At 35.2% G+C, this 24880-nt stretch overlaps 1 protein-coding gene and 1 long non-coding RNA gene across 4 annotated transcripts in view; one reads left to right on the forward strand and one right to left on the reverse strand.

Moving 5' to 3' along the window:
- The window catches only part of MCTP1 (multiple C2 and transmembrane domain containing 1), a 606741-nt gene extending 589954 nt beyond the window's left edge, over positions 1-16787 (forward strand). For all 3 annotated transcript variants that reach the window (XM_010380609.2, XM_010380611.2, XM_030927232.1), the window contains 4 exons: positions 7500-7609; positions 11438-11547; positions 13757-13854; positions 14797-16787. In XM_010380609.2, coding sequence (XP_010378911.2) covers positions 7500-7609; positions 11438-11547; positions 13757-13854; positions 14797-14868 — 390 coding nt within the window. In that variant the 3' untranslated portion in view covers positions 14869-16787. The remainder of the gene's footprint in view (positions 1-7499; positions 7610-11437; positions 11548-13756; positions 13855-14796) is intronic.
- On the reverse strand, positions 7753-21121 carry LOC104675944. The gene is made up of 3 exons (XR_004056339.1): positions 20668-21121; positions 14068-14134; positions 7753-7792 (listed from the first exon to the last, which is right to left on the reverse strand). It is a non-coding gene; the product is annotated as an uncharacterized LOC104675944 (long non-coding RNA).
- Positions 21122-24880: the final 3759 nt, after the last annotated feature.

Raw genomic sequence — 24880 nt, forward strand, 5'->3', positions numbered from 1 at the left:
TACCATTCACCTTTTGCCAAAGGTTATGTAAGCAAGACTTTAAAGGACAAGCAAAATTATGATAAAGATTAATTAGCTCTTTGGGATAGAAGGTATCTCAAATCTGAATACTTCCTCCAGGAAATAATAAGGTGACCATATGCCCTGGTATAGTTCCATTTTATGTTCATTATTGTAGCATAAGATTTAATAGCTCTCCCTTTCTCCTAAGACACTCTCTCACCTTAGAAAGTGAAATAACATTGATTTTATAATAGCAACATTTGTAGCAAATATATTCTGCATACCTGCTAATTCTGATTAATACAGCACAGGTGTTCAACAGATAACTTCTCAACATGGTTGACAATGACCACTATGGCAGGGTTCCTAAATGTATTAATGACTAAGCTAGGATGCAGCTCGGCAGGAAAAACCAGTCCCAGAATATTCACCCCCTGATGTCTATCACTTTGGCTTCATGTTCCCATTTAGAACAGACTCAATGAAGGGGAGAATCTGTCATTTTGGCTTGAAAGTCAATGAATAGGATTCTTCAAATGTGTAAGGTAGGCCTATTGATTATTTAGGTCTTTAGATTTTCTTAAATATCTCAAAACTGGGTGGTAGTTACTCTGGAAGAATCTAGTTAACTTTCTGTTGTGATATGTCATAGTAAAGTAGGCATATATTAATCACTGTACTTCAACTTTTACAGTTAGTGATGTTTTAGGGACTATTTAAAACCTAATAAGAGAGCTTTTAGAAATATTGTATAGAATCATTAGAAATAGTTGTGCAATATAAATCTCACATACTCTCAGATTCATGGTTATAGCTATTGTAGGTATTTTTTTTTTTTTTGCATCTTCAAAAGAAACATTAATAATGCATTAAAAAAAAAAAAGTGTCACTACCAAGACTGGGTGATTAACTACTCTGTGATATTTCTTTCATCCAAGCTGCTTTATAAAGGAAAGCAAAAACAACAATAAAGGAATGTACCAATTTATTCTCTACAATAAAGTATTGAACATTATTGAAAAAAGTATGAAATATTGGAATGCAACATAGCAATTCCATTACCCATTCCAGGTTTGGGTCCTATACTGTATATAAAGAGTAATTACTACATTGGTTGGAGACCACAATGAAAGAATATAGAATTTGATGACAGATTTTAAAATGAAAATTTTATCCCAAAGCATTTGCTTTTCAAAACTGCGCCAACATTACAGACCATCTTATTTTGTCTTTTGGTAGTTGAGGGTAAGGGAGTGGCAGTGGGCTGGGAGTGCAGCAGTAACAAAGCAAATGAAGATTGAGCGAATATTTAAAAATCCTTAGCCAATAATCGTACATCAGCACTTGGATTTTAAAATGGCTATTAAAAATTTTCTTCACAGATGCCTCAAGTGACATATCTTATTAATGAAGGTCCTGCACTTAATATTTGCTTACCTTATTGACATTAAATCTGGTGGTTTCTAACACATCTTTCACTTTCTACCTTCAAGTTTCTGGATTTCATTCTCTTGCTCAAGATTTTAGCTCTGTGATGATTCTCAAGGCTAGATTATGGTGTCTGCATTTTCGAAACATTTTCAAATCATTTTTCTTTATCTCAAAGGGATTATTGGTAGGAACGGAAACCTTCCTGGATAGAATAGGAAGGTCATATGGTTATTATATAGACGCTGGAGTTAGCCAGGCATTGTTCCAACCCAAGTTCTGTAGTTTTCTCTGAGCCTCAGTTTTCTCTTCTGAAGAGTGGAGAAAAATAACTACATTGTAGGATGGTTGTATTGGATGAGTTATGAGAAAAGCACTTTACACTACTTAATGAGTGTGTTTATATTCCATTTCTTTCCAAAAATAAGATAGCTTATAAAAATATAAAAAATAGACAAGCCAAGTACCAGTTCATTTATTTCTTCTAACCATCTTCCTTTAGTAATATTAAGACAATTGGGGAAATATTCTGATTATAAAAGTAAAATATTAATTGCAAACAATTTGAATATTACAGGAAGGTATGAAGAAGATAAATTTCCATTACTGGAATATTTTGATGCATCTCCTTCATCCTTTTTTTTCCCCCAACATAGACATTTTAAACATAAATTAGGATTACACTATATATATTAGATCATAAGCATTTTTGTTGTCATTATATATTCTCTCAATATTTTCTGATTTCATAACCTATCAATTGTATGTACTATAATTAATCTCATCCAACATACTATTAGTCTTTTTGTTATAAACAAAAATGCAATGAAAACATTTTCAGATGTTTACTATTTTGGAAATATCATCCCATCATGGCTAGCATTTGTTGATTTTTTTTCCCACTTAGCCTTTTAAATTTATGACTTTTGACGTTTTAAATTTTATGTAACCATTGCTATAAATTATTTTCCTTTGTAATTTATTTTACTTTTTGTACGTTTAGAAAGTTCTTTCCTATTCCAAGGTCAGTAAATAACTTCCCTGTATTGTCTTTTCATAATTCATTTTTGCTTTTAACTTTTTAAAAAAATTTAATTATATTTTAAGTTCCAGGACACATGTGCAGGACATGCAGGTTTGTTACATAGGTAAACATGTGCCATGGTGGTTTGCTGCACCTATCAACCCATCACCTAGGTATTAAGCCTTGTATGCATTATCTATTTATCCTGATGCCCTCCCTCCCCACATTGCTGCCCCCGCCCCCGCCCCTGCCACCACCACCTGCAGATCCCAGTGTTTGCTGTTCCCCCCTCTTTGTCTATCTGTTCTCATTGTTTAGCTCCCACTTATAAGTGAGAACATGTGGTGTTTGGTTTTCTGTTCCTGCATTAGTTTGCTGAGGATAATGGCTTCCAACTCCATCCGTGTACCTGCAAAGGACATGATCTAGTTCCTTTTTTATGTCTGCACAGTATCCCATGGTATATATGTACCACATTTTCTTTATCCAGTCTATCACTTAAGCACTGATGGGCATTTGGGTTGATTCCATATCTTTGCTTTTGTGAATAGTCTGCAGTTAACATACATGTGCATGTATCTTTATAATAAAATAATGTATATTCCTTTGGGTATATACCCAGTAATGGGATTGCTGGGTCAAATGGTATTTCTGGTTGTAGGTCTTTGTGGAATCACCACACTGTCTTCCACAATGGTTGAACTAGTTTACAGTCCCACCAACAGTGTAAAAGTGTTCCTATTTCTCCATAGCCTCGCCAGCGTATGTTGTTTCTTGACTTTTTAATAATAGCCATTCTGACTGGCACGATATGGTATCTCATTGTGGTTTTGATTTTCATTTCTCTAATGATCACTGATGTTGAGGTTTTTTTCATAAGTTTGTTGACTGCATAAATGTCTTTTGGGCTGGGCACAGTGGCTCACGCCTGTAATCCCAGGACTTTGGAAGGCCAAGGTGAGTGGATCACCCGAGGTCAGAAGTTCGAGACCAGCCTGGCGAACATGGTGAAACCCCATCTCTACTAAAAATACAAAATGTTAGCCAGGTGTGGTGGCACATGCCTGTAATACCAGCTACTTGGGAGGCTGAGGCAGGAGAATTGCTTGAACCTGGGAGGCAGAGGTTGCAGTGAGCTGAGATCCCACCATCGCACTGCAGCCTGGGCAACAAGAGAGAAACTTCATGTCAAAAATAATAGTAAGTCTTCTTTTGTGAAGTGTCTGTTCATGTCCTTTGCCTACTTTTTAATGGATTTTTCTTGTAAATTTAAGTTCCTTGTAGATTCTGGATATTAGACCTTTGTCAGAGTGATTGAAAAATTTTCTGCCATTCTGTAAGTTGTCTGTTTGCTCTGATTTCTTTTGCTCTGCAGAAGCTCTTTAGTTTAATTAGATCCCATTTGTTGATTTTTGCTTTGGTTTCACTGCAACCAAAATGTTGGTTGCAGTGCAAAGCAAAATGTTCGCTTTAGACGTTTTTGTCATGAAATCTTTGCCTGTGCGTATGCCTGTAGTATTGTCTAGATTTTCTTCTAGGGTTTTTATAGTTTTGTTTTACATCTAAGTCTTTAGTCCATCTTGAGTTAATTTTTGTATAAAGTATAAGAAAGGGGTCCAGTTTCAGTTTTCTGCAATGGCTAGCCAGTTTTTCCAGCACTGTTAATTATATAAGGAATCCTTTCCTCATTGCTTGTTTTTGTTAACTTTGTCAAAGATCAGATGGTTGTAGATGTGCGGTCTTATTTCTGAGATCTCTTTTCTATTCTGTTGGTGTATGTGTCTGTTTTTGTACCAGTACCATGCTGTTTTGGTTACTGTAGCCTTGTAATATAGTTTGAAGTCAGGTGGCATGATGCCTCCAGCTTTGTTCTTTTTGCTTAGGATTGTCTTAGCTATACGGGCTCTTTTTTGGTTCCATATTAATTTTAAAGAAGTTTTTTTCTAATTCTGTGAAGAATGTCAGTGGTAGTTTGATGGGAATAGCATTGAATCTATAAATTACTTTGGGTAGTATGGCCATTTTCACAATAATGATTCTTCCTATCCATGAGCATGAAATATTTCCCCATTTGTTTGTGTCCTCTGATTTCCTTGAGCAGTGGTTTGTAGTTCTCTTTGAAGAGGTCCTTCCCTTCCCTTGTTAGCTGTATTCCTAGGTATTTTATTCTCTTTGTAGCAATTGTGAATGGGAGTTGATTCATGATTTGGCTCTCGACTTGTCTACTGTTGGTGTATAGGAATACTAGCAATTTTGCACATTGATTTTTATATCCTGAGACTTTGCTGAAGTTGCCTATCAGCTTAAGAAACTAGGATTGAGACAATAGGGTTTTCTAGATACAGGATCACGTCATCTGCAAACAGAGACAGTTTAACTTCCTATGTTCCTATGTGAATACCCTTTATTTCTCTCTTGCCTGATTGTCCTGACCAGAACTTCCAATACTATGTTGAATAGGAGTGGTGACAGAGGGCATCCTTATCTTGTGCCAGATTTCAAGGGGAATGCTTCCAGCTTTTGCCCATTCAGTATGATATTGGCTATGGGTTTGTCATAAATGGTCATTATTTTGAGGTATGTTCCATCAATACCTAGTTTATTGAGTTTTTAACTTGAAGGGATGTTGAATTTTATCAAAGGCCTTTTTTGTGTCTATTGAGATAATCATGTGGTTTTTGTTTTTAGTTCTGTTTATGTGATGAATTTATTCATTTGTGCATGTTGAATCAGCCTTGCATCCCAGGGATGAAGCCAACTTCATTATGGTAGATACTGTTTTTAAAAAAAACTTCTTAACATTAATATGGAATGTATTGGGGGCTATTTGAGGCAGATATTAAGATAGATTTTGGCTATCTCAGATGTGAATGTCTATTTTAGGTAGGATGTAACATAACTTTCCCCAGTCAAATGCCCAATAACAATACTTACTTCCTTTGTGCATGGCACCTTATCATATACCAGTCTTTTGATGCCCATATCTCATTTTAATTAAATAGCGGATACACTGAATGCCTTCTCATGATTTCTCTTTTGTAAAATTTCTTAGCTAGTTACCTATTTATTTGTCCAACAAACTTTAAAAACACTATTAAGTTCTCCCCGTTTTCTCCACTCTAAACATTAGGATTTGCTTGAAATTTCATTAAGCCTATATATTCAACTGAAAAAAAAAACTTTAAATTTTGTACATTTCCTGATGAGGTTTTACCTAGGTATTTCATATATTTTGTTTCTGTGAAATATTTTTTCACATCATTTTGAGGTGAAAGACATTCTCAATGGACTTCCATTGTACAACCAGCATGCTTCAACTCCAGTTTGACTTATTCCGTATGTGGATAAATATTTATGAGTACTTTGCTTCACAGACATAAATGAACTTAGCTGGTGCTTGAGAATACTAAGGGACACACAGTTGGGGCAGACCAACTTTCTAGTTTTGAAAGGAACAGGAAAAAGCCACTGGTTACTCATTTTACTCTAACGTGCACAATTGTATAGGTGAAACTAACTTTTTTTTTTCCTAACATTTTTTTTTCTTTTTCTTTTTTTACTGGAGAGTGTGAAAGATAAATTGATGGACCAACGTCTGTCATGACAAGTGAATGGTGACTTCTGAAGACAGTAGGGGAACCCAGAGTAGCTAACTGTTCCCAATACTGTTTAAGCTTTATGCATCTTGTCTACCTAACTGACAATCCATTTTGGCATAAGCAAGATGAATAATAGACACATTTCTCCCATGTGAATTAAATTAAGACTCTAAGTAACTGGTATCTATACCAAAGATCATTATAAAACTGGCCTCCATGTCCTTGGTACCAGTGTACCCTGTTGTCCTTGGAGGAGGCACACACATCTGTCATTCACTTGCCTGCAGTTTCTGAGGTGGCGGGATGCCAGCCCTGGCCAAGTGTTCACAGTGTAGAGTGCTTTAGATTCTTCTGAAATGAAAGTCAGTATGTAAATGTGCAACATGACATTATTATTCTAGCTTCCTGGCTGCTTTCAGCAAGCACTGACTGCCACATGAGGTCTCAAGTGTTCTGGCATAGTGTGCAAGTGTTCAAAAGAAGTTAAAGTAATGAAATTGGATCTACATTTCCATAGATATTCAAGCTGGCATGGAGGAATGGAGTCATAGAATCAGGGTTGGATGGTCTCCACCAAACAGCCTAGGCAAGTGCCTGTGATGCCAGGCTACTAAGCAGAATTTTCAATTGTTGAAAGGCCACCACTGTTTCTTCCTTTGGCTCTAAAACTGCAAAATATGCACATTTCTCCTAAGGTCACACCACTCTCTAGGTGCTTAAATTTAATGCTCAATCTCCACCCATCCATTACCTGGAGCACACCAGCTTTGCTTAAATTCAGTGTTTTAAAATGAACTAAGCACCAAAAAGGGGAAAAAATGTTTAGTTAGAAGCTAATACAGCATATATTACTGTATAAAATATATGACTATTATTTTTAAGAAGGTGGTCAGGCTTAGTTTGTATATGATCTAAGCAGTATCCACATAGTAGATTCCAGGTTTTGGTGGTGTTTTTTTTTTTTTTTTGGCAGTTTTCATTGCTCACAAATCTCAAGTGCATCCAGTATTCTCTGCTGCTGAAACATCTAGAGCCACAACAAAAGTTAGGTTTATGGGCGGTGGGGTCAAGAAACTGGGTCCGCTAAGTACGTCTCGGTGAATCCAGAAGCACTGTAGAATCCGGGTTTGGTAATTCTGAGACCTCCCCTCTCTCTTATACCTTCCTCCCCCAAATGTATGTTCTGCTCATCAGAGCAAGTGCAAAGGAACCCGAGGCTCTTGCTTTGCAGCCATCTTTATAAGCACAAATCCATGACGCTGGGTCCCCTTTCTCCTCATGTTCCTTAAAATCCTGATATTTTCATGGGTTCCAATTATCCATTTATATACACACAAAAATGAAGTTGATTTAAGTTTAAAAATGCAAGAGAGGGACAACACAAATAATTCAAGCAATGAAGAATACCTTTACTTATACAGAATTTCTTTTTTATTGCATTTTAGGACAGTGAAAAAAAGGGATTTATAAATAAAATCTATGCCATCCAGGAGGTTTGCGTCAGTGTCCAGAACATCCTAGATGAAGTGGCTTCCTTTGGCGAAAGGATAAAGAAGTGAGTGACGGTGACATGTGAGCCCCGGTCTTCTGTGGGACAGGGTGTCCATTTGTTTCTCGAAGGGTGAAATGCCACATTCTTTTTGGCAGGGGACACTCCTTCTGGGTGCTCTATTGCTCAGTTTCATCATTATTTATTTCTGCCAGTCTTTGGCTTTTGAAAGTTCTGTCAATTTCCTTCCTGAAATTTAGAACATATTGGTTGGAAAGAAGTCATACTTGTAGCTTTGAAGAAATAACACCGTCCTAAATTTTAGCACATTTTTCACTGTGAAAGACTTTGTTCTTAAACGGAATATGAAATTGTGATAGGAAAAAAATAAACCAAGCTATATAAGGACTTCAGGTAATTAAGATACACCTGCATTTTATTATTGGTCTATTTATATTTTCATCAAGTGACACTAAATTTTTTTCAAAATTGTATTTATGGTACCCTGCAAAAGTATTTTTTTCAAGTTTGTATTTAAATAGCTGAGATCCATAATTATCAATAAACTAATGCTCTTTCATTTAGAAAATGCACACAATTTTTAAAATTATAAAAACAGCATCCCTTTTCCTTGACTTTTTAAAATTAGGGAATAGAGCTTCACTGAGCTCTAATGCAAAATTAAGAAACTTACATTCTTAATCTTATATACTTATGTTTTATCTAAAACAATGTTATATTTTTTAAAAAGTGTATTAACAATTATCAGTTAAAAGATATACTAAGACCCTCATACTTCTAAATTATGTAAAAATTGGCCTACATAATGATTGCTAATGGTCTATTCAAGAAGGGGTGCCAGATTCTGGAGAAACCTTTATTTTCTTAGTTTAATGTATCTATTCATTGTTTGTTATTCATAACCAAAAGTTTTCTACAGATCTGAATCCTTGGGCATACACAATATTTGAAAGGAGTAAATTATTTAAACTAAAGGTGTGAGTCATTCATCTGGTGCCTGTCATGTTGCAAGGGATAATGCATTTTATTTTGTATAATTTTTTGTTTAATATATTTCCGCATGTGTAGGTGCTGAGTTTCTACTTTCTTACATTATATTAGACAGAACAGCCCCCCTCTCACTCCCAGATGTGCCTTTAGGAAACATTCAGTCTTGGCCTTCTGAAGACCATTCCCGTATCTTTTCTCTCTCCTTCTTCCTCTCATCTCCAAGAATGTTTACACGCTATCCACTGAAACAGTGTGAAGCCCTGAATTTGGGGCATTTCCCCATTGAGTGTTGTCTTTTATCTGGGGTACACAGTGTGCTGATACCCGACAAAAACATCTGATTTATACCAAAATACCATGGATCAGGCAGTGAACGCCTGAGAGGAAAAAGCTCCTTTGTAACTCTAGGTGGTAGAAGGCCTCAGAACAGATGCTTGGCTGGAAAACATGACTAGCTGAGGGATACGACCCCCAGATCTTGGCAGTGGTTCAGCCTTAGGGAAACCTGGGTTTTGCAGAACTTCCTATGCTAAGTACAGGAAGATGGCACAGGAGCCAGTGAGTCTTGGAGGAGCCATCTCTCCCGCAAAATGATCTTCTGGATGCTAAAAAAGAGAAATTCTCCTGGGGTCACGTGGAATTAAACATCTATCCAGAAAGCAGATTCAGAAGCAATCTTTAAGCCCAAAATGAAAGGGCTCTATAATTACCATATCTTGTTACTAAATAATCATTCCAGAACTTTCTTGAATTGCATCCCTTTTGGGAGAAGATCATATTCTAGATTTAGATTCCATAATGCAGAGTGTAGAAATAGAAAAGGGCAGTTTTATTTTATTTTATTTTTCTAACAGCTACACTGGTGGGGATTCTTTGCCATTTATCCTTCCAATAGGATTAAGGAGAACACAGGGAGTTCTTCAGTGGGGCTGCCCAGAAGGAAGGTTTTCTGAGTGAAGAGCCAGTGCCCTCACACATGGAGTTGTGTGATGGATGACTCTGAGCTGAGCCACATGAAAACAAGCAGATCCCTTAGCCTTCTGTTCTCTCCACAAGCAAGCAGAAGCAAGGGAGGCACAGGTGTCCATCAGGAAGGGAAGGCATGATAGTGAGTTACAGATGCTCACTCTTGACCATAAGAGGAAGAAGACAAAGATAGAAAAGCCAGACCCCAAGGATTACTGAAAATAGGATAACCAGATTGACCCAACATTGGCTCTTTTAGCAGAAAAAAATTTCAGGAAATGATTTTGACCTAGAGAGAGACAAAAACCAAGCTACATGCTACAAAGCTAAGGAACAACTAATTCCTAAGTATTATGTTGAGGCATTGTATGGAAGAAAATCTTTTAGCAATCATCCTTTATTGGGTCAAAATTGCCCTGAAAATAAAGTCACCTCAAGTAAGTACAATATACAATATCAGGAAATTAGAAGAAATAAAAAAACACTAACATTTATCTACATGAACAATATGTTTTGCTGAAGTGTCTTAGGGGTCTTCTCACTGTCTCGTAAGAAAAAAGTGCCATAAATGAGATTCCTTGAGTTGATTAGTTCTAATTTAGTTCTAATAATTTCACCTTGATTCACATAAGCATGTTACCACCACAACCCGTCTTCCTTGACAGAATAAACTATCCCCATTGTATAAATGGGGAAAGGGTTTTGACTCAGCTAAATTCACATAACAGAATCTAGGCTTTGAATACAGATCTGCTAACTTCTTGGCTCTCATGCTAAAGGGTCAGACGACATGATATGTTAGTTCCCCTTTAGTGGATGAACACTTAGGAGAAATTTCAAAGAATGCAATGGTATGCCTGTAAATGGTGATATATTTATATGCCCAACCCTGGAGGATCTACACAGTGTTTCTATTTTCTTTATAATTTTGGCACACTCTTAAGAAGTACCAGACTGGCTTCCACCAAAAAGCCTTAAGTGATTATAATCTTCCCATGTTCCATTTCCTTGATTTTTCTACTCTTTTAAAAACATTTTTACATCATAGTTTTTGCTTTTGTCTTCATTTTTCTTTTTGTCTCAGTAAATTCCTTCCCATCTCCTCAGTACTTTTTTTTTTTTTGTAACTTCTTCTGTTCATTGGTCTCATTTCCATTTGTTATCATGTCTTGTCAATACTGAGTCTTGCAGCCTTCTCTGACCCAGCTGTCTATGTTACCAATTACTTTTGCCAGAATGCTGTCCTTTACAAGAAGTACGTGAGAGATAATAGTAAGCAATGCTGATTTTATTAATTATATATGTATTTCTGGGAAGAAGGGCAATGATAAGAAGTGAAGTTTTGCAAGGCTAACTGTTCTGTTCCTCTTTCCTGATTTCCAGTTCTATTTGAAACATAGCTGAGGTAGGACAAGTGAGTATTCCTTAAGGAATTTTAACATTCAGAGGATTTTTTTACACAACCATGTAAGATTTACATCTACCAAGAGTTGCCGGCAACATTTTATTCCCAATGTGGGGAATACCGAGAGTTGACAGAAGGAAGAATGGTGGGTCCAGAGGCATTCCCCTCTGAAAAGCCAGAGAAAACAAGGATGGGTACTAGTCTTAGCAGCAGAAAAATAAAGATCTTCTTTCATGTGGGGAGTCACCCAAGTAGCACAACGGCTTTAGACTCTGAAGTCACCTGGAACGATCTGGAGGAGTTGGCAGCAAGACTCTTTAACTGGGCCCAGTTCCTCATGGAACTGAGCAGATTATGGTTAGCCTGTGTCCTCTGATAACCTATTACAATTGGAATCTATTCCAGAGAGAAATGCAGACTAACTAGGTCCCAAGTATAAATCATTATGTATTTTAATATTTGAAAAAAGTATGAAAGTACTCAGATTGCTGATGTGTTAATTTTCAATATAGCACTTTCAACTGGACCGTCCCATTCTTAAGCTGGCTGGCCATTATAGCTCTCTGTGTGTTCACAGTCATCCTGTACTGCATTCCACTGAGATACATTGTCCTTGTCTGGGGTAAGTAAAGCCTCCCCCACTCCCCCAAACTGTCTTAGCTGCTAGGAACAAACTATGTTTAAAAGATGAGTTAGACTGTCAGCAGTTCCCTGTATTTATGGTCATGAAACTACTCCATGATGAAAGGAGACAGGTCAGTTAAAAATCACAACAGTATAAAGATTTAGGTCTACCTGCAAAATGCATTTTTCTTATCTGGAACACTAGGCTTCATCATACTATAAACATGTTAGCTGTGCAGATTCTTCATATATCAAAGTGTAGCTTTGTCTAGATATCCCTCTGATTTATTTTCACCATTGATATACAAACAGAGGCATTTCAATCCTTTCAATCCATATGGTGCATTTAGGAAAATATGCTTTTCTTGCTGTTGTATTTTATCTTGTGGAGTATATGTAAACATGGTACTATACATGGCTGCCTGTTTAAGAGGTCACCTTTAGCATTCGGGAAAAGGGTCCTCAGTACTTGCAGGTTCCTTAGGAACAAAAAGATCCTTTTATGTGTACTAAACAAGAATGTTTCTATAAAGACCTACGTTAAAGGTGATTTTTTTCAGTCCTAATTTTTAATGCAACTATGCTGCATGCCAACAATTATTTATGCATCTGGGCTCCATTTAGGAGACTGTCAGTTGCAGCATTCTTCTTTTTTTTTTCTTTCCTGACAAAATTCTTGGTTTGGAAAACAATTTTCAGTCTCTAGGATCTACTATAACATTCATAATATATAAACAAGACTGGGTAGAAGAATTCTCTACTTACCCCTCACCCACTTACACATACACCTAAGATTGCTAAAACAAATCAAATACAAAATGCAGAGAACCAAAATGAGTCTTAGCTTCGGAAAGCATGTGCTTACACTGAAAGCAAAATTCTTTTCTTTTCAAAGCTTTTGAAGAAATATATTGGAATAAAGTGAGTTCAAGTCTGATGACTCCAAGCCCTCCACTTTTGAAGATTACTATTTCCAGTAATAGTCTTTTTGGCCCAACTTGCCATATATTGAGGAAGCCCTCTTACCCCTTATTATCACTATAATTACCCTTACAGTCTGGGTGAGAGGTGGGGAAATGGTAATTATTTTTTCCTTTCCTAATTTCTATAATTCAAAGAAATTCAATTTAGCCAGCACTTTCATTATATAAGGGAACAATAATTTCTACTACATTCTTGCTTCCTATTGTATGTTCATCTTTTTTTTTTCCTGTTAAAACAGATGCTGCTTTACAGAAAAAAATAGGGTAGAATGTCATGTGTCGCGGTTTATTAACTCGAATCTACCTTGCCTTGGCTTGTGGAGTCATCTCTGTTGCAGCAGGTGGTGGTGAATGCCCTGTTCCCCCAGGTTCGCAGAAACTGGAGCCCAGGGCAGACATCTAGCTGTGTAACCTGCAGTGCCCTCACTGACTAGTTGTCTTAAAAGTAATTTTGCAGAATGTGTTTGTGCCTCTTGTTTCATCAAACAAAATAAAACAAGAACAGTATTCCTTTAGTGGTAGGTGATTGCTGAAATATTAGCCAGAAATTTAAGACATAGGTCTTACATGAGGAGATGGACCAAAATCAAGATTCCAGAAGTTTATTCTGCATGAACTCCCTGAAGAGGAGGCAGGATGCTCTAGTTTATGGCTCACTTTTTATCAATTTGTTAATTTCATGTAAAGGTGTTTATTTTTTTTTACAAAGTTGGGGGCAAATCTTTTCATTTCAGGTTTGAAAAAAATAAACATCATGTGTCTTCTAAACATTTAGCTGGCATAACAGCAGCACACACCCCTACCTCCAAAAAGGTGCATCTTTTGGAAAAGGGGAAACCAAATAAATTAGACATCTTGCCTTAACAATCTTAACCCAAAAAGTAGGAAAGCAAGTTTCATCATAAATGAAACACTCAAGCAAGGCTTCTCAGTAGACTGTAACACAGGGTGGAAAAAAAAGCCAGATATTGCTAATTACCCCCAGGGCACCTCCTTTATTTCCCACATAGAAAGCCTTTCCTGCTTGGAAGAAGCTACTGAAGTACAAAGTGAAAAAGCAGCAGCTGAGCTGGGAAGGAGGAAGAAATGAAGGAGAAAAAAAAGGAGAGAGGGAAAAAATTGGGTGTACTGGTTCACTGAGTCATTGGCATACAAGTTAGATCTTCAAATTACTACAACACTTTTGACAGAAATGTGCTTTGTTTAACTCCAACTTTGTTTCAGGCATCAATAAATTTACAAAAAAGCTTCGGAGTCCATATGCAATTGATAACAATGAACTACTTGACTTCCTTTCCAGAGTCCCTTCAGATGTACAAGTGGTATGTAGGTTTCGTTATTACTGCTATTTTAATGTAGTGTGGTACTGGGTTTTAGCTTTTATATCCTTCTAATTTCAAAGGCTTTAGAAGAGCTGAGTAAAATTAATAAAGCCTGTGTAGCAGATTTTACCAGTCAGAAGTTTAGCCTACTTGGGGTGTTATCCAAGAAGAACTTAGACAATGGGAGAAAGAGCAGCTGCATAAAGAACCTACCAGAGCTGTTAGGGAAGATACTCCTGTCCAAGTTAGTTCAGCTGGAGTCTGTGACGGGGTGTATGACCTGAGGGGAGGAAACAGGAATATTAGACGATGAAAGCAAAATATGCCAGTGGACATTTAAGAAAAAAATATTTCCAGAATTTGCAAGAATTACGAGTAAGTTTTAAAGAAGTATATTTTGGAGATCAGTGAGAAGAAGAAAGCTGACTGCTTATCTCAAAAATCCTTTGTAATCCTTTGAGGTTAATGCCCATTAACCATCAGCTGTTTTCAAAATAAAAGAAGGCTTGTTTGTTTTTAAATTAAAATCCTGAAGCTGGGTTACAGTGATACCTTTTTCATTTGCTATGACATGATAGTGGCCTGGATGGAGATTAAGACTGTATTAAACACATGATAAATTATAAATACATGATAAATTGTAAAAAACCATTATCGAGCCCTTTAAAATCGATGTAGACGGTTTTGCTTTTAATGTAATGTGTTACAGACAGTGACGACCATTACTAAAGTTCACATCAGGGCTCCATGTAGTTTCCAACAGGATTTCCCTTATTCTTGCTCTGTCATTCTACTGCTTTCTGCATCTTAGCTGCAGATCCCATACATCTTCTAGAATGAGCACTTTCTTCCCCCCAGCACAGTCTCTCATTCCTTTGCTTTTCCTTTCTTTGCCAGAAAGTGGCCACCTGACCAGTCTTCCTCTGAACTCTGTTTAAACAGGTGCAATACCAAGAACTGAAACCAGATCCTTCTCATAGCCCATATAAAAGAAAGAAAAACAATCTTGGCTAGCCAGCTTCCAGCACTGAGGAGACCAGCATCTGTTTGGGAAGATAAAAGAAAAAGCCCTCAGCCTGAGCAGCATTTCCTTTCTTTCAGATTTTTATTTATTTTGCCTTTTTATCATGATCGAGAGAATTTGTAAATAGTGTACAAAGGCATATGTCTTTGAAAATATACTTCTATTGTACAGACTCAACTTGATAAAGGTTTTGCTACTGCTGTGTGAAAGCCTTGTTAGCTGTGGAAAATAATATAACACACTGAAAGAACAAATATAAGAATGATAACACTGGAAGATATATTCTTATCTAATTACAAGTAGATTACTCACCTGTGCTCTGATTAAGTCTACATCAATTGTAAATGTCAATTTGATTTTAAAGTTTTTTTTTAATGTGACTATTTTTTTATCTGAAAAGTAATCCATTACAGTTTTCTATGTTTTATACATTTCAAAAGGGAGGGAACTACCAAAGCCTAAATAATGGAATGGATGCATTTCAATTTAACATATATTCTGGCTTTAGATCCCGACATTCACTCCTGTGCAAATTACTTAGGTATGACTAGCCTGATTTTAAGCTAATAAGTGAAGGTACATTCACTCCCTCAAGAGAATCAATACTCAGAAGGTTAGAAAGTTTTCTTTACAGAATTTCAATCATTCCATCTAAAACCTTAAAATATCTACAGGACTACACAACATAAATACTGCCAGTTTATAAACGATTACCTATCTGAATTTTTATACCTACTACTACTTTAATTTATACATAGTTAGCAAATTAGCAACCCAGTAAGTAGTTATCAAAATACTAGCAAACTACATTCATATCGCTTTTGGTGTCAGATTGTATCTGTGCATCTAACAATATTTTAATACTCAAGTGCTCTCACAGAAAAAAAAAACTGCTTTCTCATTAGATTACTGAAATGCTTTAATTCATACTATGATTTTGTTATTAGTGTGAATTTTAATGTAGAGAATTCAGTGTGCTAAGTGATATGCCAGTGCTTCACTACATTCATTTATTAAAAAAAATCATTCTTGATTATGCATGAAAACCTGTTTTGTAAAATAAACTGCTTGGGGGTGGTGGTTGCCTTTATCAATGTTTCACTATTATCATAGAATCTATACTTAAAAATTGCATTCCCAAGACTCTTAAAGTAGTTTTTGTATCTCACTCCCTGGTATACTGAGGGAGCATAACTGTGGAGAAAAAAATAACTTGGTTGGTTGAGAATGTATTACTTCCCTGACTTGGTAGGGGATTACACTCAGTTGAAATTACAGCAGACAATGCTTTGCACTACTTTATTAATAATAAACTTGGATGGGGTAAAAGTGAGGGTTATACTGGAAAAATTATAGAAAAGCTAAAAGAATGTATATTTCACTCTAAAGGAAGATTCTTTAACAATAAGTGTAATCTCATTGAAGCTGATTTTTAAAGTATTTTTATTTTAGAGATAAGTTGTTAAATACTATTTCTTACAATAGAACTATTTTGATCTGTTTATATACTATGCTTGAATGTCAATTAAATTCCCTTTCTACAGAAAGGCTTTGACCTCAACATGCTTTATTTAATGTATCATGTTTAAAATGACATGCTTCAGTCTGCATACCATCACTGTTTGTTGCTAAAAACATAATGTTCCATGAACATGGTGTTACTACCCAAAGTTTATTGATAACTGTTCAATTATACCTTATGTGAGACTTTTATGTTCTGTGCTGACAATGTGTACTCAAATGTCTGTAAGCCTGATATTCTACAACCTCAGATGTATCTAGTGGATAGTAACCATTAACAGATGACGAATTTGTTTGTTTCACCGTATCAAATTTCAGATGTTTAGTTCAATGGTAATGTTGACTACACATTCACTGCATTAAATACAAAAGACAATAATCTTTCCCATGCATAATCAGCACTTTTTTTTTTCCCAGTGGTTCAGAGATTGATGGGGGATTGTGTGCATATTCTTAAAAATTATATTTCACTTGGAGAAATACAGATTTGGTTTAAACAAACAAAGCTTTTTCCTGAAACTGACTCTTATCTGACTCTCATATAAAAATACCTCTGGAGGGGTGAGCATCCAATGAAATTAGAGGAATAAGAACTAGCTTGAGGCACAAAAGTGATATTCAGGGAAATCTTCATTGCTTTTAGAAACTACTACATTCACAGGCTGAAAACAGAATATGTATAGTTAAAATCTTAACTATTTCTTTCCCCTTCTCACATAAGGTACAATTCTCTCTTGAGAGCTGCCTGACTTGCCTTCATTTTGAGAGATTTGTGATGTAAATATTTCAAGTTATCTGACGAGACTGAATGTCACTCTAACATCTACTTGGACTGCTAACACTGTAGATATTGTGAACTATTATATTCCTTTAGTATCTTTTAGTAAATTCACTGAGTCATTATTCATATTCTAAACTATTACTGCCATTAGTTGTGATAGTTCATAAATGCATATTTGTGCTTTTTAATTTTTTCTCCACTTATCAAAAATAATAGTACTTCTCATTCATTCTGGTACTGTTCCAGACTCACACTGATTGACAGGTTCTGTAGGAATTCCAATTTTTGAACATTCTATATGCACTAGGATAATCTGAGTTGGGAGATTCTTTAAAGGACTCTGTGATATATTTATTGAATACCAACTGTATGACCCTGTTATAGGCAATGGTCAACGCAATGATTGTATATTAAAATCAAATCTGGAGTTGAAGTACAGTGAGAGCCAAATTTAATTGATACATTTCTAAAAATTATCTTTTATAATTTTTTTTTTTCTTTTTTTTTTGAGGCGGAGTCTCGCTCTGTCGCTCGGACTGGAGTGCAGTGGCCAGATCTCAGCTCACTGCAAGCTCCGCCTCCCAGGTTTACGCCATTCTCCTGCCTCAGCCTCCCGAGTAGCTGGGACTACAGGCGCCCGCCACCTCGCCCGGCTAGTTTTTGTATTTTTAGTAGAGACAGGGTTTCACCGTGTTAGCCAGGATGGTCTCGATCTCCTGACCTCGTGATCCGCCCGTCTCGGCCTCCCAAAGTGCTGGGATTACAGGCTTGAGCCACCGCGCCCGGCCTATAAAATTTTTATGCTGCATTTACAAGTGAAGAAAAACTCAGAAGTAAACTCTTACCTAGGGACCACAGGAGATTTTTTTCCACTTTCATCTCATATCTAAGGTCTCCTATGCTGAAAGTAGTCAACATTTGTATTAATGTTATTCAAAGGCAGTAATTTCAGTGAATAAACTTGTTAAATGGACCCAAGTGTTTTATAATGTTGACTTAGCATTAAGAACAAACAAAAAGGTATAAGGCAGTTATACCTTTTTGCTTCAGAAATACAAGACAGCTACCATTATACTTCTTGAAAAACATCTCAGGTATTATTAAATTAATACTCGCTTAAATCCTGGGGCTTTAAATGAATAGTGTGATTTCACACACACGTGTGAGTGTGTGTACAGATGTCTATTCATGGGTTTGATTAGGGTATCTAGAATCGGGCTTTTCTAATTGCTCAGTCAAGTATGAATTTAAACCAGATAGAAAATAATGTAGTAAATTCTTTCTTAAAATAGTAAATTCTTTCCATTGTAATTCTTTTTCCTGGGATGATTGGTGTAACTGAAAGAAAAACATTTTTTTCTTTTTTTTTTTGGTGAAAATGTTACCCCCTGGCACCTCAGTTTCTTTCATATAGTGGCAATTTGTATAGAGGCAGTCACATCAGATTTATTTCAGCTGAATGGCTAAAGTTTGAGAAATACTATTGAAAAATCTCATTAAAAAAATAGGCAAATAAAAACTATCAAATGTCCAAAGCAATCACACAATGTAGAAACTAACAGCACCATGAAAGGTTTGCTGGAACTTAATGATTCTGTACTTTTCAAAGGAGGGATCTGGGTTAAGAATCAAAAAATAAAAACAATCAAATATTATAAATGATCTCAAATGAGTTTCAATTTATTGGGCTCTTCCCTGACATTCTAAGCTTAAAAACAAAACAAAACAAAAACCCAAAAACCAAACAGTTTTTAAATTTATATGATTATCCGTACCTCCAAATGTCACTGAAAAATTATTACTCCATTTTTAAAAAAGTAAAATACACTGCTGTTCTGCTTTAGTCAATTAAGTGTTACTATATTAGGTGGAAAGATTTCTTTCAAGGAAAGTGGAAATGGTTTAGGTAAGTAGCCGTGCCTAAGTTTTTTCAGTATGTAGCAAAATTACAATTGCAGTGCAATTATCCAGTACTACAGATTCTTCAATATTCCTTCCAAAGAAAAAAGGAGTTGGCCCAATGAGTGAACTTGAAAACTACCTTTTTTTCTCTGGAGGAATACATTTAAGGAGATCCTGAGGCCTGGCTGAGTGGAACTGTTGCTCCCACTAGTGAAGAAAGATGATAATATGTGTTCAGTTTCACTTTCTAGTCGAAGAAAAGCTCAAAATGGCTTGAGTCCATTTGAGGGATTTTATTTTGCCAGAATTCAAATGGTGACAGGTTTGGAGGAAATGCTAAATTCATAGAAAAAGCACACCTGGCCCTCACTACTCATACTCGTCTTTTGCATTATTGGAGACACCTGAGAATAGTCGAGCATTGTTACAGAGACAGCTGGACCACAGAAGAGAGGAGGGGAAGAAAATGACAATATTTATCCCAAGCTCAAAGAACCCTTTTTAATAAAGCTATCAGAGAACTGAAACCTTATAACGATATGCCCCACAAAACATTCTTTTCTAGAGTAGTAATTATGAAAAGTCAAAATCTCTGTGTATCTTGTAACAGTACAACCATAGAAAACAATTTATCGGTGTCAAGAACTAATAAGTTCTTAGAAAAATTTTACAAAGATAGAAGTGTCTATTTGCTATTATACAAGGCGGAGTATGTAATTTTGTCATCTTTGTTTTACAATAGAGGAAGTAGCTAACAATTTCTGAGCAAAAAAACACAATGGTATACCTACCTCTTACGTTTGGCCTAAAACTCTCACAAACTTCAGTTTCCATTAACAGAGAACATAGCAAAGAGTAAGAAGGTCTTTGAAGCAAATGAGAAGCCATCCAGAAAACACTATATGTATCTGACAAAGGAGTTCTTAAACAGATTATTGTGATGTTCATTATTTGTGTGAAATTGCTTGACATCACTTTTAAAAACATTCATTTTCAGAAGAGAAAAACATTTTTTAAAAATCAAAACATACAGCACTTGGTAATTTAAGCAAGAGCAAAATACTCTGACTTATGGGTTGGGGTACCAAGTATTCACCATCCAGTCTTGCACACTGTGATGCTATGTACTTGATACATAGTACATTTAATGCGTATTTACTTGATTTCCCTCCCATGACTGTGACAATAGCCCTGACCAGTAGATAAGAAATCTTCCCCCAAAAAACAGATGGATACTATCAGGTGGTACTATAGTTACCATGTAGGTATCCAGGATATTTATACAGAACAACGGTAAAAAGATTGTTCTAAGTTGTACTACTTAAAAGAGTACCTTACAAGAAGCTATTCTGCTGGCCTTCACAGAAGAGGTGCAAAACAGTATGCTCCGGAGAGCTGTGGTAAGATACTCTCAGAATTGTCTCAACAGAGGGTTGTTTGTATCTGCATTAATGCTGCAAATAAGTTATAAAGTGGATACTTTTTCAGACTGATGATAGAAGAAAATATTCCTAATACAGCAGTATCCTTTCAAAGCCATTTAAGGTACAATCTTTGAATAAATGTAGCTATCATTTAATCTTACCAGTTTCTCCCTGCTTTTGTGTTGAATCTGAAAAGTCTCACCAGAGAACAAGTAATTCTTCAGGTCCCATAAATACTAAAATCAGAAAGTAAAGATATGTTACATGTTATGACTCTACATGGTATCCACATGAGCAAGTTTAATCTTTACCAATTTAAGAGTACCACAAGAGTAAAGTCCCCCCAGTTCCCACTTCAACATACTTGGGGCTCCATTTTGAAGTGTCTTAAAGCAAAGACTAGAGAAGCGTATCAGTAAAGTGGTAAGTCAGATTCACTTTCAAAAAAGGAGCACATACATACTGTATTTTTTGAGATCTGTGTTAGATAATACTAATTATACTTTTAATTATATCCAACTTTAAATAGTATATTAAAACTGTAGTTTACCTTTTAAAAATCCAGTAAGTGCCAGTTTACATAAGGCAACTTTAGAAAAATTTCAAGGATTGATTCTTACTTAATTCAGGAGCATTACTTTCAAAATAAATTGGTTACTGGTATTATAAACAAATATAAATCATTACAAAGAAATCTGGAGAAGTGAAAAGGAAATATCCAAAACTTTTCCATATAAAGATAATCACTATAAGCAATTTTTTTACTTATAATCTTTTTCCTTATGTAATTTAGATAATATATTTACGTTACTTTTTTTTTTTTTAAAAGAGAGTCTTGCTGTGTTGCTCAGGTTGGCCTTGGACTCCTGGGCTCAAGTGATCATCCTGCCTCAGCCTCTCAAGCAGCTGGGACTATAGGCATATGCTACCATGTCTGGCTGAGAAAATCATTTTTAATAACATTTAGCTTCAATTTTTAAAATATTAGTATTAGTAAAAAATGGTATTTAGGTAGAAGGTCCAACCATTTTTAATAAGTAGTTTTCAACTCTGAGTCCATTTCCTCTAGTAACATGGGTAAGTATGAACTTAACAGTATTTTGGGGAGTGTAAAAGAACTGAAATGACAGGAAAATAAGAAATGAGATGCCAAGATTTGCCTGTGAGACAGAACTGAGTATTACTATTCAAAACAGCCTTTTTCTCACAGGAAGACAAATACCACGTGATCTCACTTATATGTGGAATCTAGGAGAGTTGATCTCATAGCAGTAGACAGTAGAATGGTGGTTACCAGAGGCTGGGAAGGGAAACGGTGGAGAGGCAAAGATGGGGAGAGGATGGTCTCAAGGGATACAAAGTTAGATGAACTAAGAAGAGTAAGTGCTGATGTTCTATTACATAGTGGGGCGACTACAGATAATAACAATGTATCATATTTGAAGATAATTTCAAAAGTGGGCCTTGAATGTTATCACCACAAAGAAATCGTAAAGATTTAAGATAAAGGACATGTTAACTACCATGATTTTATCATTATACAATGTACACATGTATTGAAGCATCACACTGTACCCTAATAAACATATACAATTATTATGTGTCAATTGTTTTTCAAAAAATGGTGGAAAAAAATCTAGCTTGTTTCTGATACCATTAGAACTGGAATTTTATTATTCTTTATTTTTTATTAAATTGAATTTCAACCAAAAGAACCTTCTATAAAACAATTATCTGGACCTTTGGTTTAGTTTATCAAATATTATTCAAAATTTTCAAAGACCCAGTTTATTTCCGAGATTAGTCTACATACTTTTTGTCTGATTTTATACCTTCACTAACTTCCATCAATATAATAAACAGTACCTAGAAATCTTTACCCTTTGGATTTCTTTAAGTAGAATGACTCAACCATTTTTCCCCTCATCCCCTTGACCAGTTTTCACCTGTACAATTCTGCTTTTAAGTTTTCATGGAAAATTTCATGGAAAAAACACATTTTAATTTTACCAGATTTTACTTATTGCTCTGTAATTGTATCTCTAATGTAAAAAGGAAAGAATGCAAAGTAGAAAAATGCATCTTTAGGATGAAGCCAGGTAACAAAGATATATATTCCTTTAAACAAAAACAAAAACACTATCATAAATCAAACTATTCTGGTCATTAGAAAAATTTACTAAGAGTCATGACATAAACATTGTTGACCTAACCTTTAGGTTGAGAAATCACTGACAACAAACTAAGTTATTTTCATCTGTCAACACTTTAAGATTAATGATTTTTCAGTATTACTATTTATTTCAGTTTGAGACAGAATAGAGAAGCAGTGGTAATTTTAGTTCATCTACTATCAAGATAAATGACAGTATGATAGGTATAAATTCAAACCTGGATTCCAGATTTTCAGTTCAGAGCAACTTACTTTCTGGAAGTGCTAAACCTTTTGTTTTGTTTTGTTTTTTGTTTAAACTTCCACTCTTTGGTAGAATGAAATTGTATGTCCCAAACTAGTACGCCATTCTCTATTAATGTTTAACATCCATAATCGCTTGATCCAACTCAGATACTTTGGACAAGGAAGAGGATTAGAGTTCCAAAATCTGAGTTCTACATCTAAAAAGATTTGGGGCCATGATATAAAAATCACTAATTTGGAAGTATATGTTTTAATTCTAATTGGGAATAACTATTTATAAATACCTGAATAAGGGTTTTTGGGATCTGTATTTGTTAAAGGCAATATGATATTATATATTACATATATAACAATACTACATATTTTGTTAGGAACACTGTTTAATACATAGTCACTTTGCTGATATAACATTGTTGATCTTTAATTCCGCAAGTAGTTTTTAAAAACCCAGAACAGAGTTCATTACACTTCTATTTTAAAAAGGGGGTGGGAGGGATTATCAATATGTCTCTTGAAAAACAAAAAGGGTAACATTCTAAAAAAAAAGTCACTTGTATCTAGTACTAAGGATTGTATTTCAAGCTTTTTAAAAAACATAGTTTAAGTGTATTTATAATCAAAACCATACACTTACACTAAAAAAAGACACTAACAAATTCAAATATAAAAAGTATTAGGAACAGCTTGTACATATTTGAGATGTTCTGTAAGATTAGTATTTAAGAAGACAAACTCTTTTTAAACATCTAATAATCAATGATGTTAAAAATGTTTTATTTCTTTTGAAAAGGTCTTTGATTAGGATTTGCATTACCTTGAAAATGTATGCTCAGAACCAAGTAAAACAACACTTCAACCTTATCTAATTAATTTATAGCCTATAATTTCAAAATATATACCACAGCAAATAACTACCGAAGTATATTCTCCAACTACAGTTCATTTTTACCTACAAGGTGAATTTTCCGATAACATAATTTAATTTACAAGGAACAGTTAACTATTCTATGTTTCCTGTTTTGACAACACCAGGCATAGCCTAATTCCAATAATGCTATCACTGACCTTTCTAACTCAGTCCACATTTGTTATAAAAACAATTACCATTCCTAGTTTTGCAAGCTCCACGTCAGCAGGAGGTGCAATTGGCGTGAAAGCTACCTGATAAATGCCTCAGGGAGAGAGTGCCTCATGTCACTCAAAGATGACCCTTTCCTACTGATTAAGGAGCAACAGTGACAGGCTCTTATCAAGTTTACCGCTTAACTGGAAAGGTGTATAAAGGCATAAGGATTGCACATTCCACCAATTTTCTTTTTCATGTGAGGGTATTCATTTAATTTAACTTTCTATAACAGCATAAACAAAAATGGCAGATATTTTCTGGAGGTTATATACAGTATCTTAGTGTTAATGCATTTGTACTTGCTTAAAAATACTAAGACTGCAAAAGCACACCCTACATCCTATCCATGCTGAAATAAAATTGCTAAAATAATACTCATCAAAGGATTAAAGTAGTGGACACTTGAATATTCACATTTATAAACTAAAACAGAACACCAATTATTACTGAAAATTTCAGAAACCTACAAAACTGAAATTAATTTTTTACCAGATGTAGAAGAAAATAAAATTCAATACTTAAGCCTTATTTACCTTCCCAGACTGTGGGCCTTTCCTCTTTTTTTGTAGTTAGCCCTTGTCAAGCACACCACCTGGTTCAGAGTAGGTGTTCAAGAAATGCTGAATTCAAAAGAATTAATTTCACATTTGACTTTTATGAGGATAAATGTTTTTCTAGTCATCTTGGAATGAGGAAAATGACAGAATATGTATATACTTGGACGATTTTAATCTGCAAAGTGAAATTAAAAATTAACAACCTAGAAAACTCTAACTTCAAAGAAATTTAAGAAACTGCCAGTAAACACTGCATGGGGAAAAGCTGAATC

The sequence above is a fragment of the Rhinopithecus roxellana genome, chromosome 3 (assembly GCF_007565055.1).
Source record: "Rhinopithecus roxellana isolate Shanxi Qingling chromosome 3, ASM756505v1, whole genome shotgun sequence".
Taxonomy (NCBI): Eukaryota; Metazoa; Chordata; class Mammalia; order Primates; family Cercopithecidae; genus Rhinopithecus; species Rhinopithecus roxellana.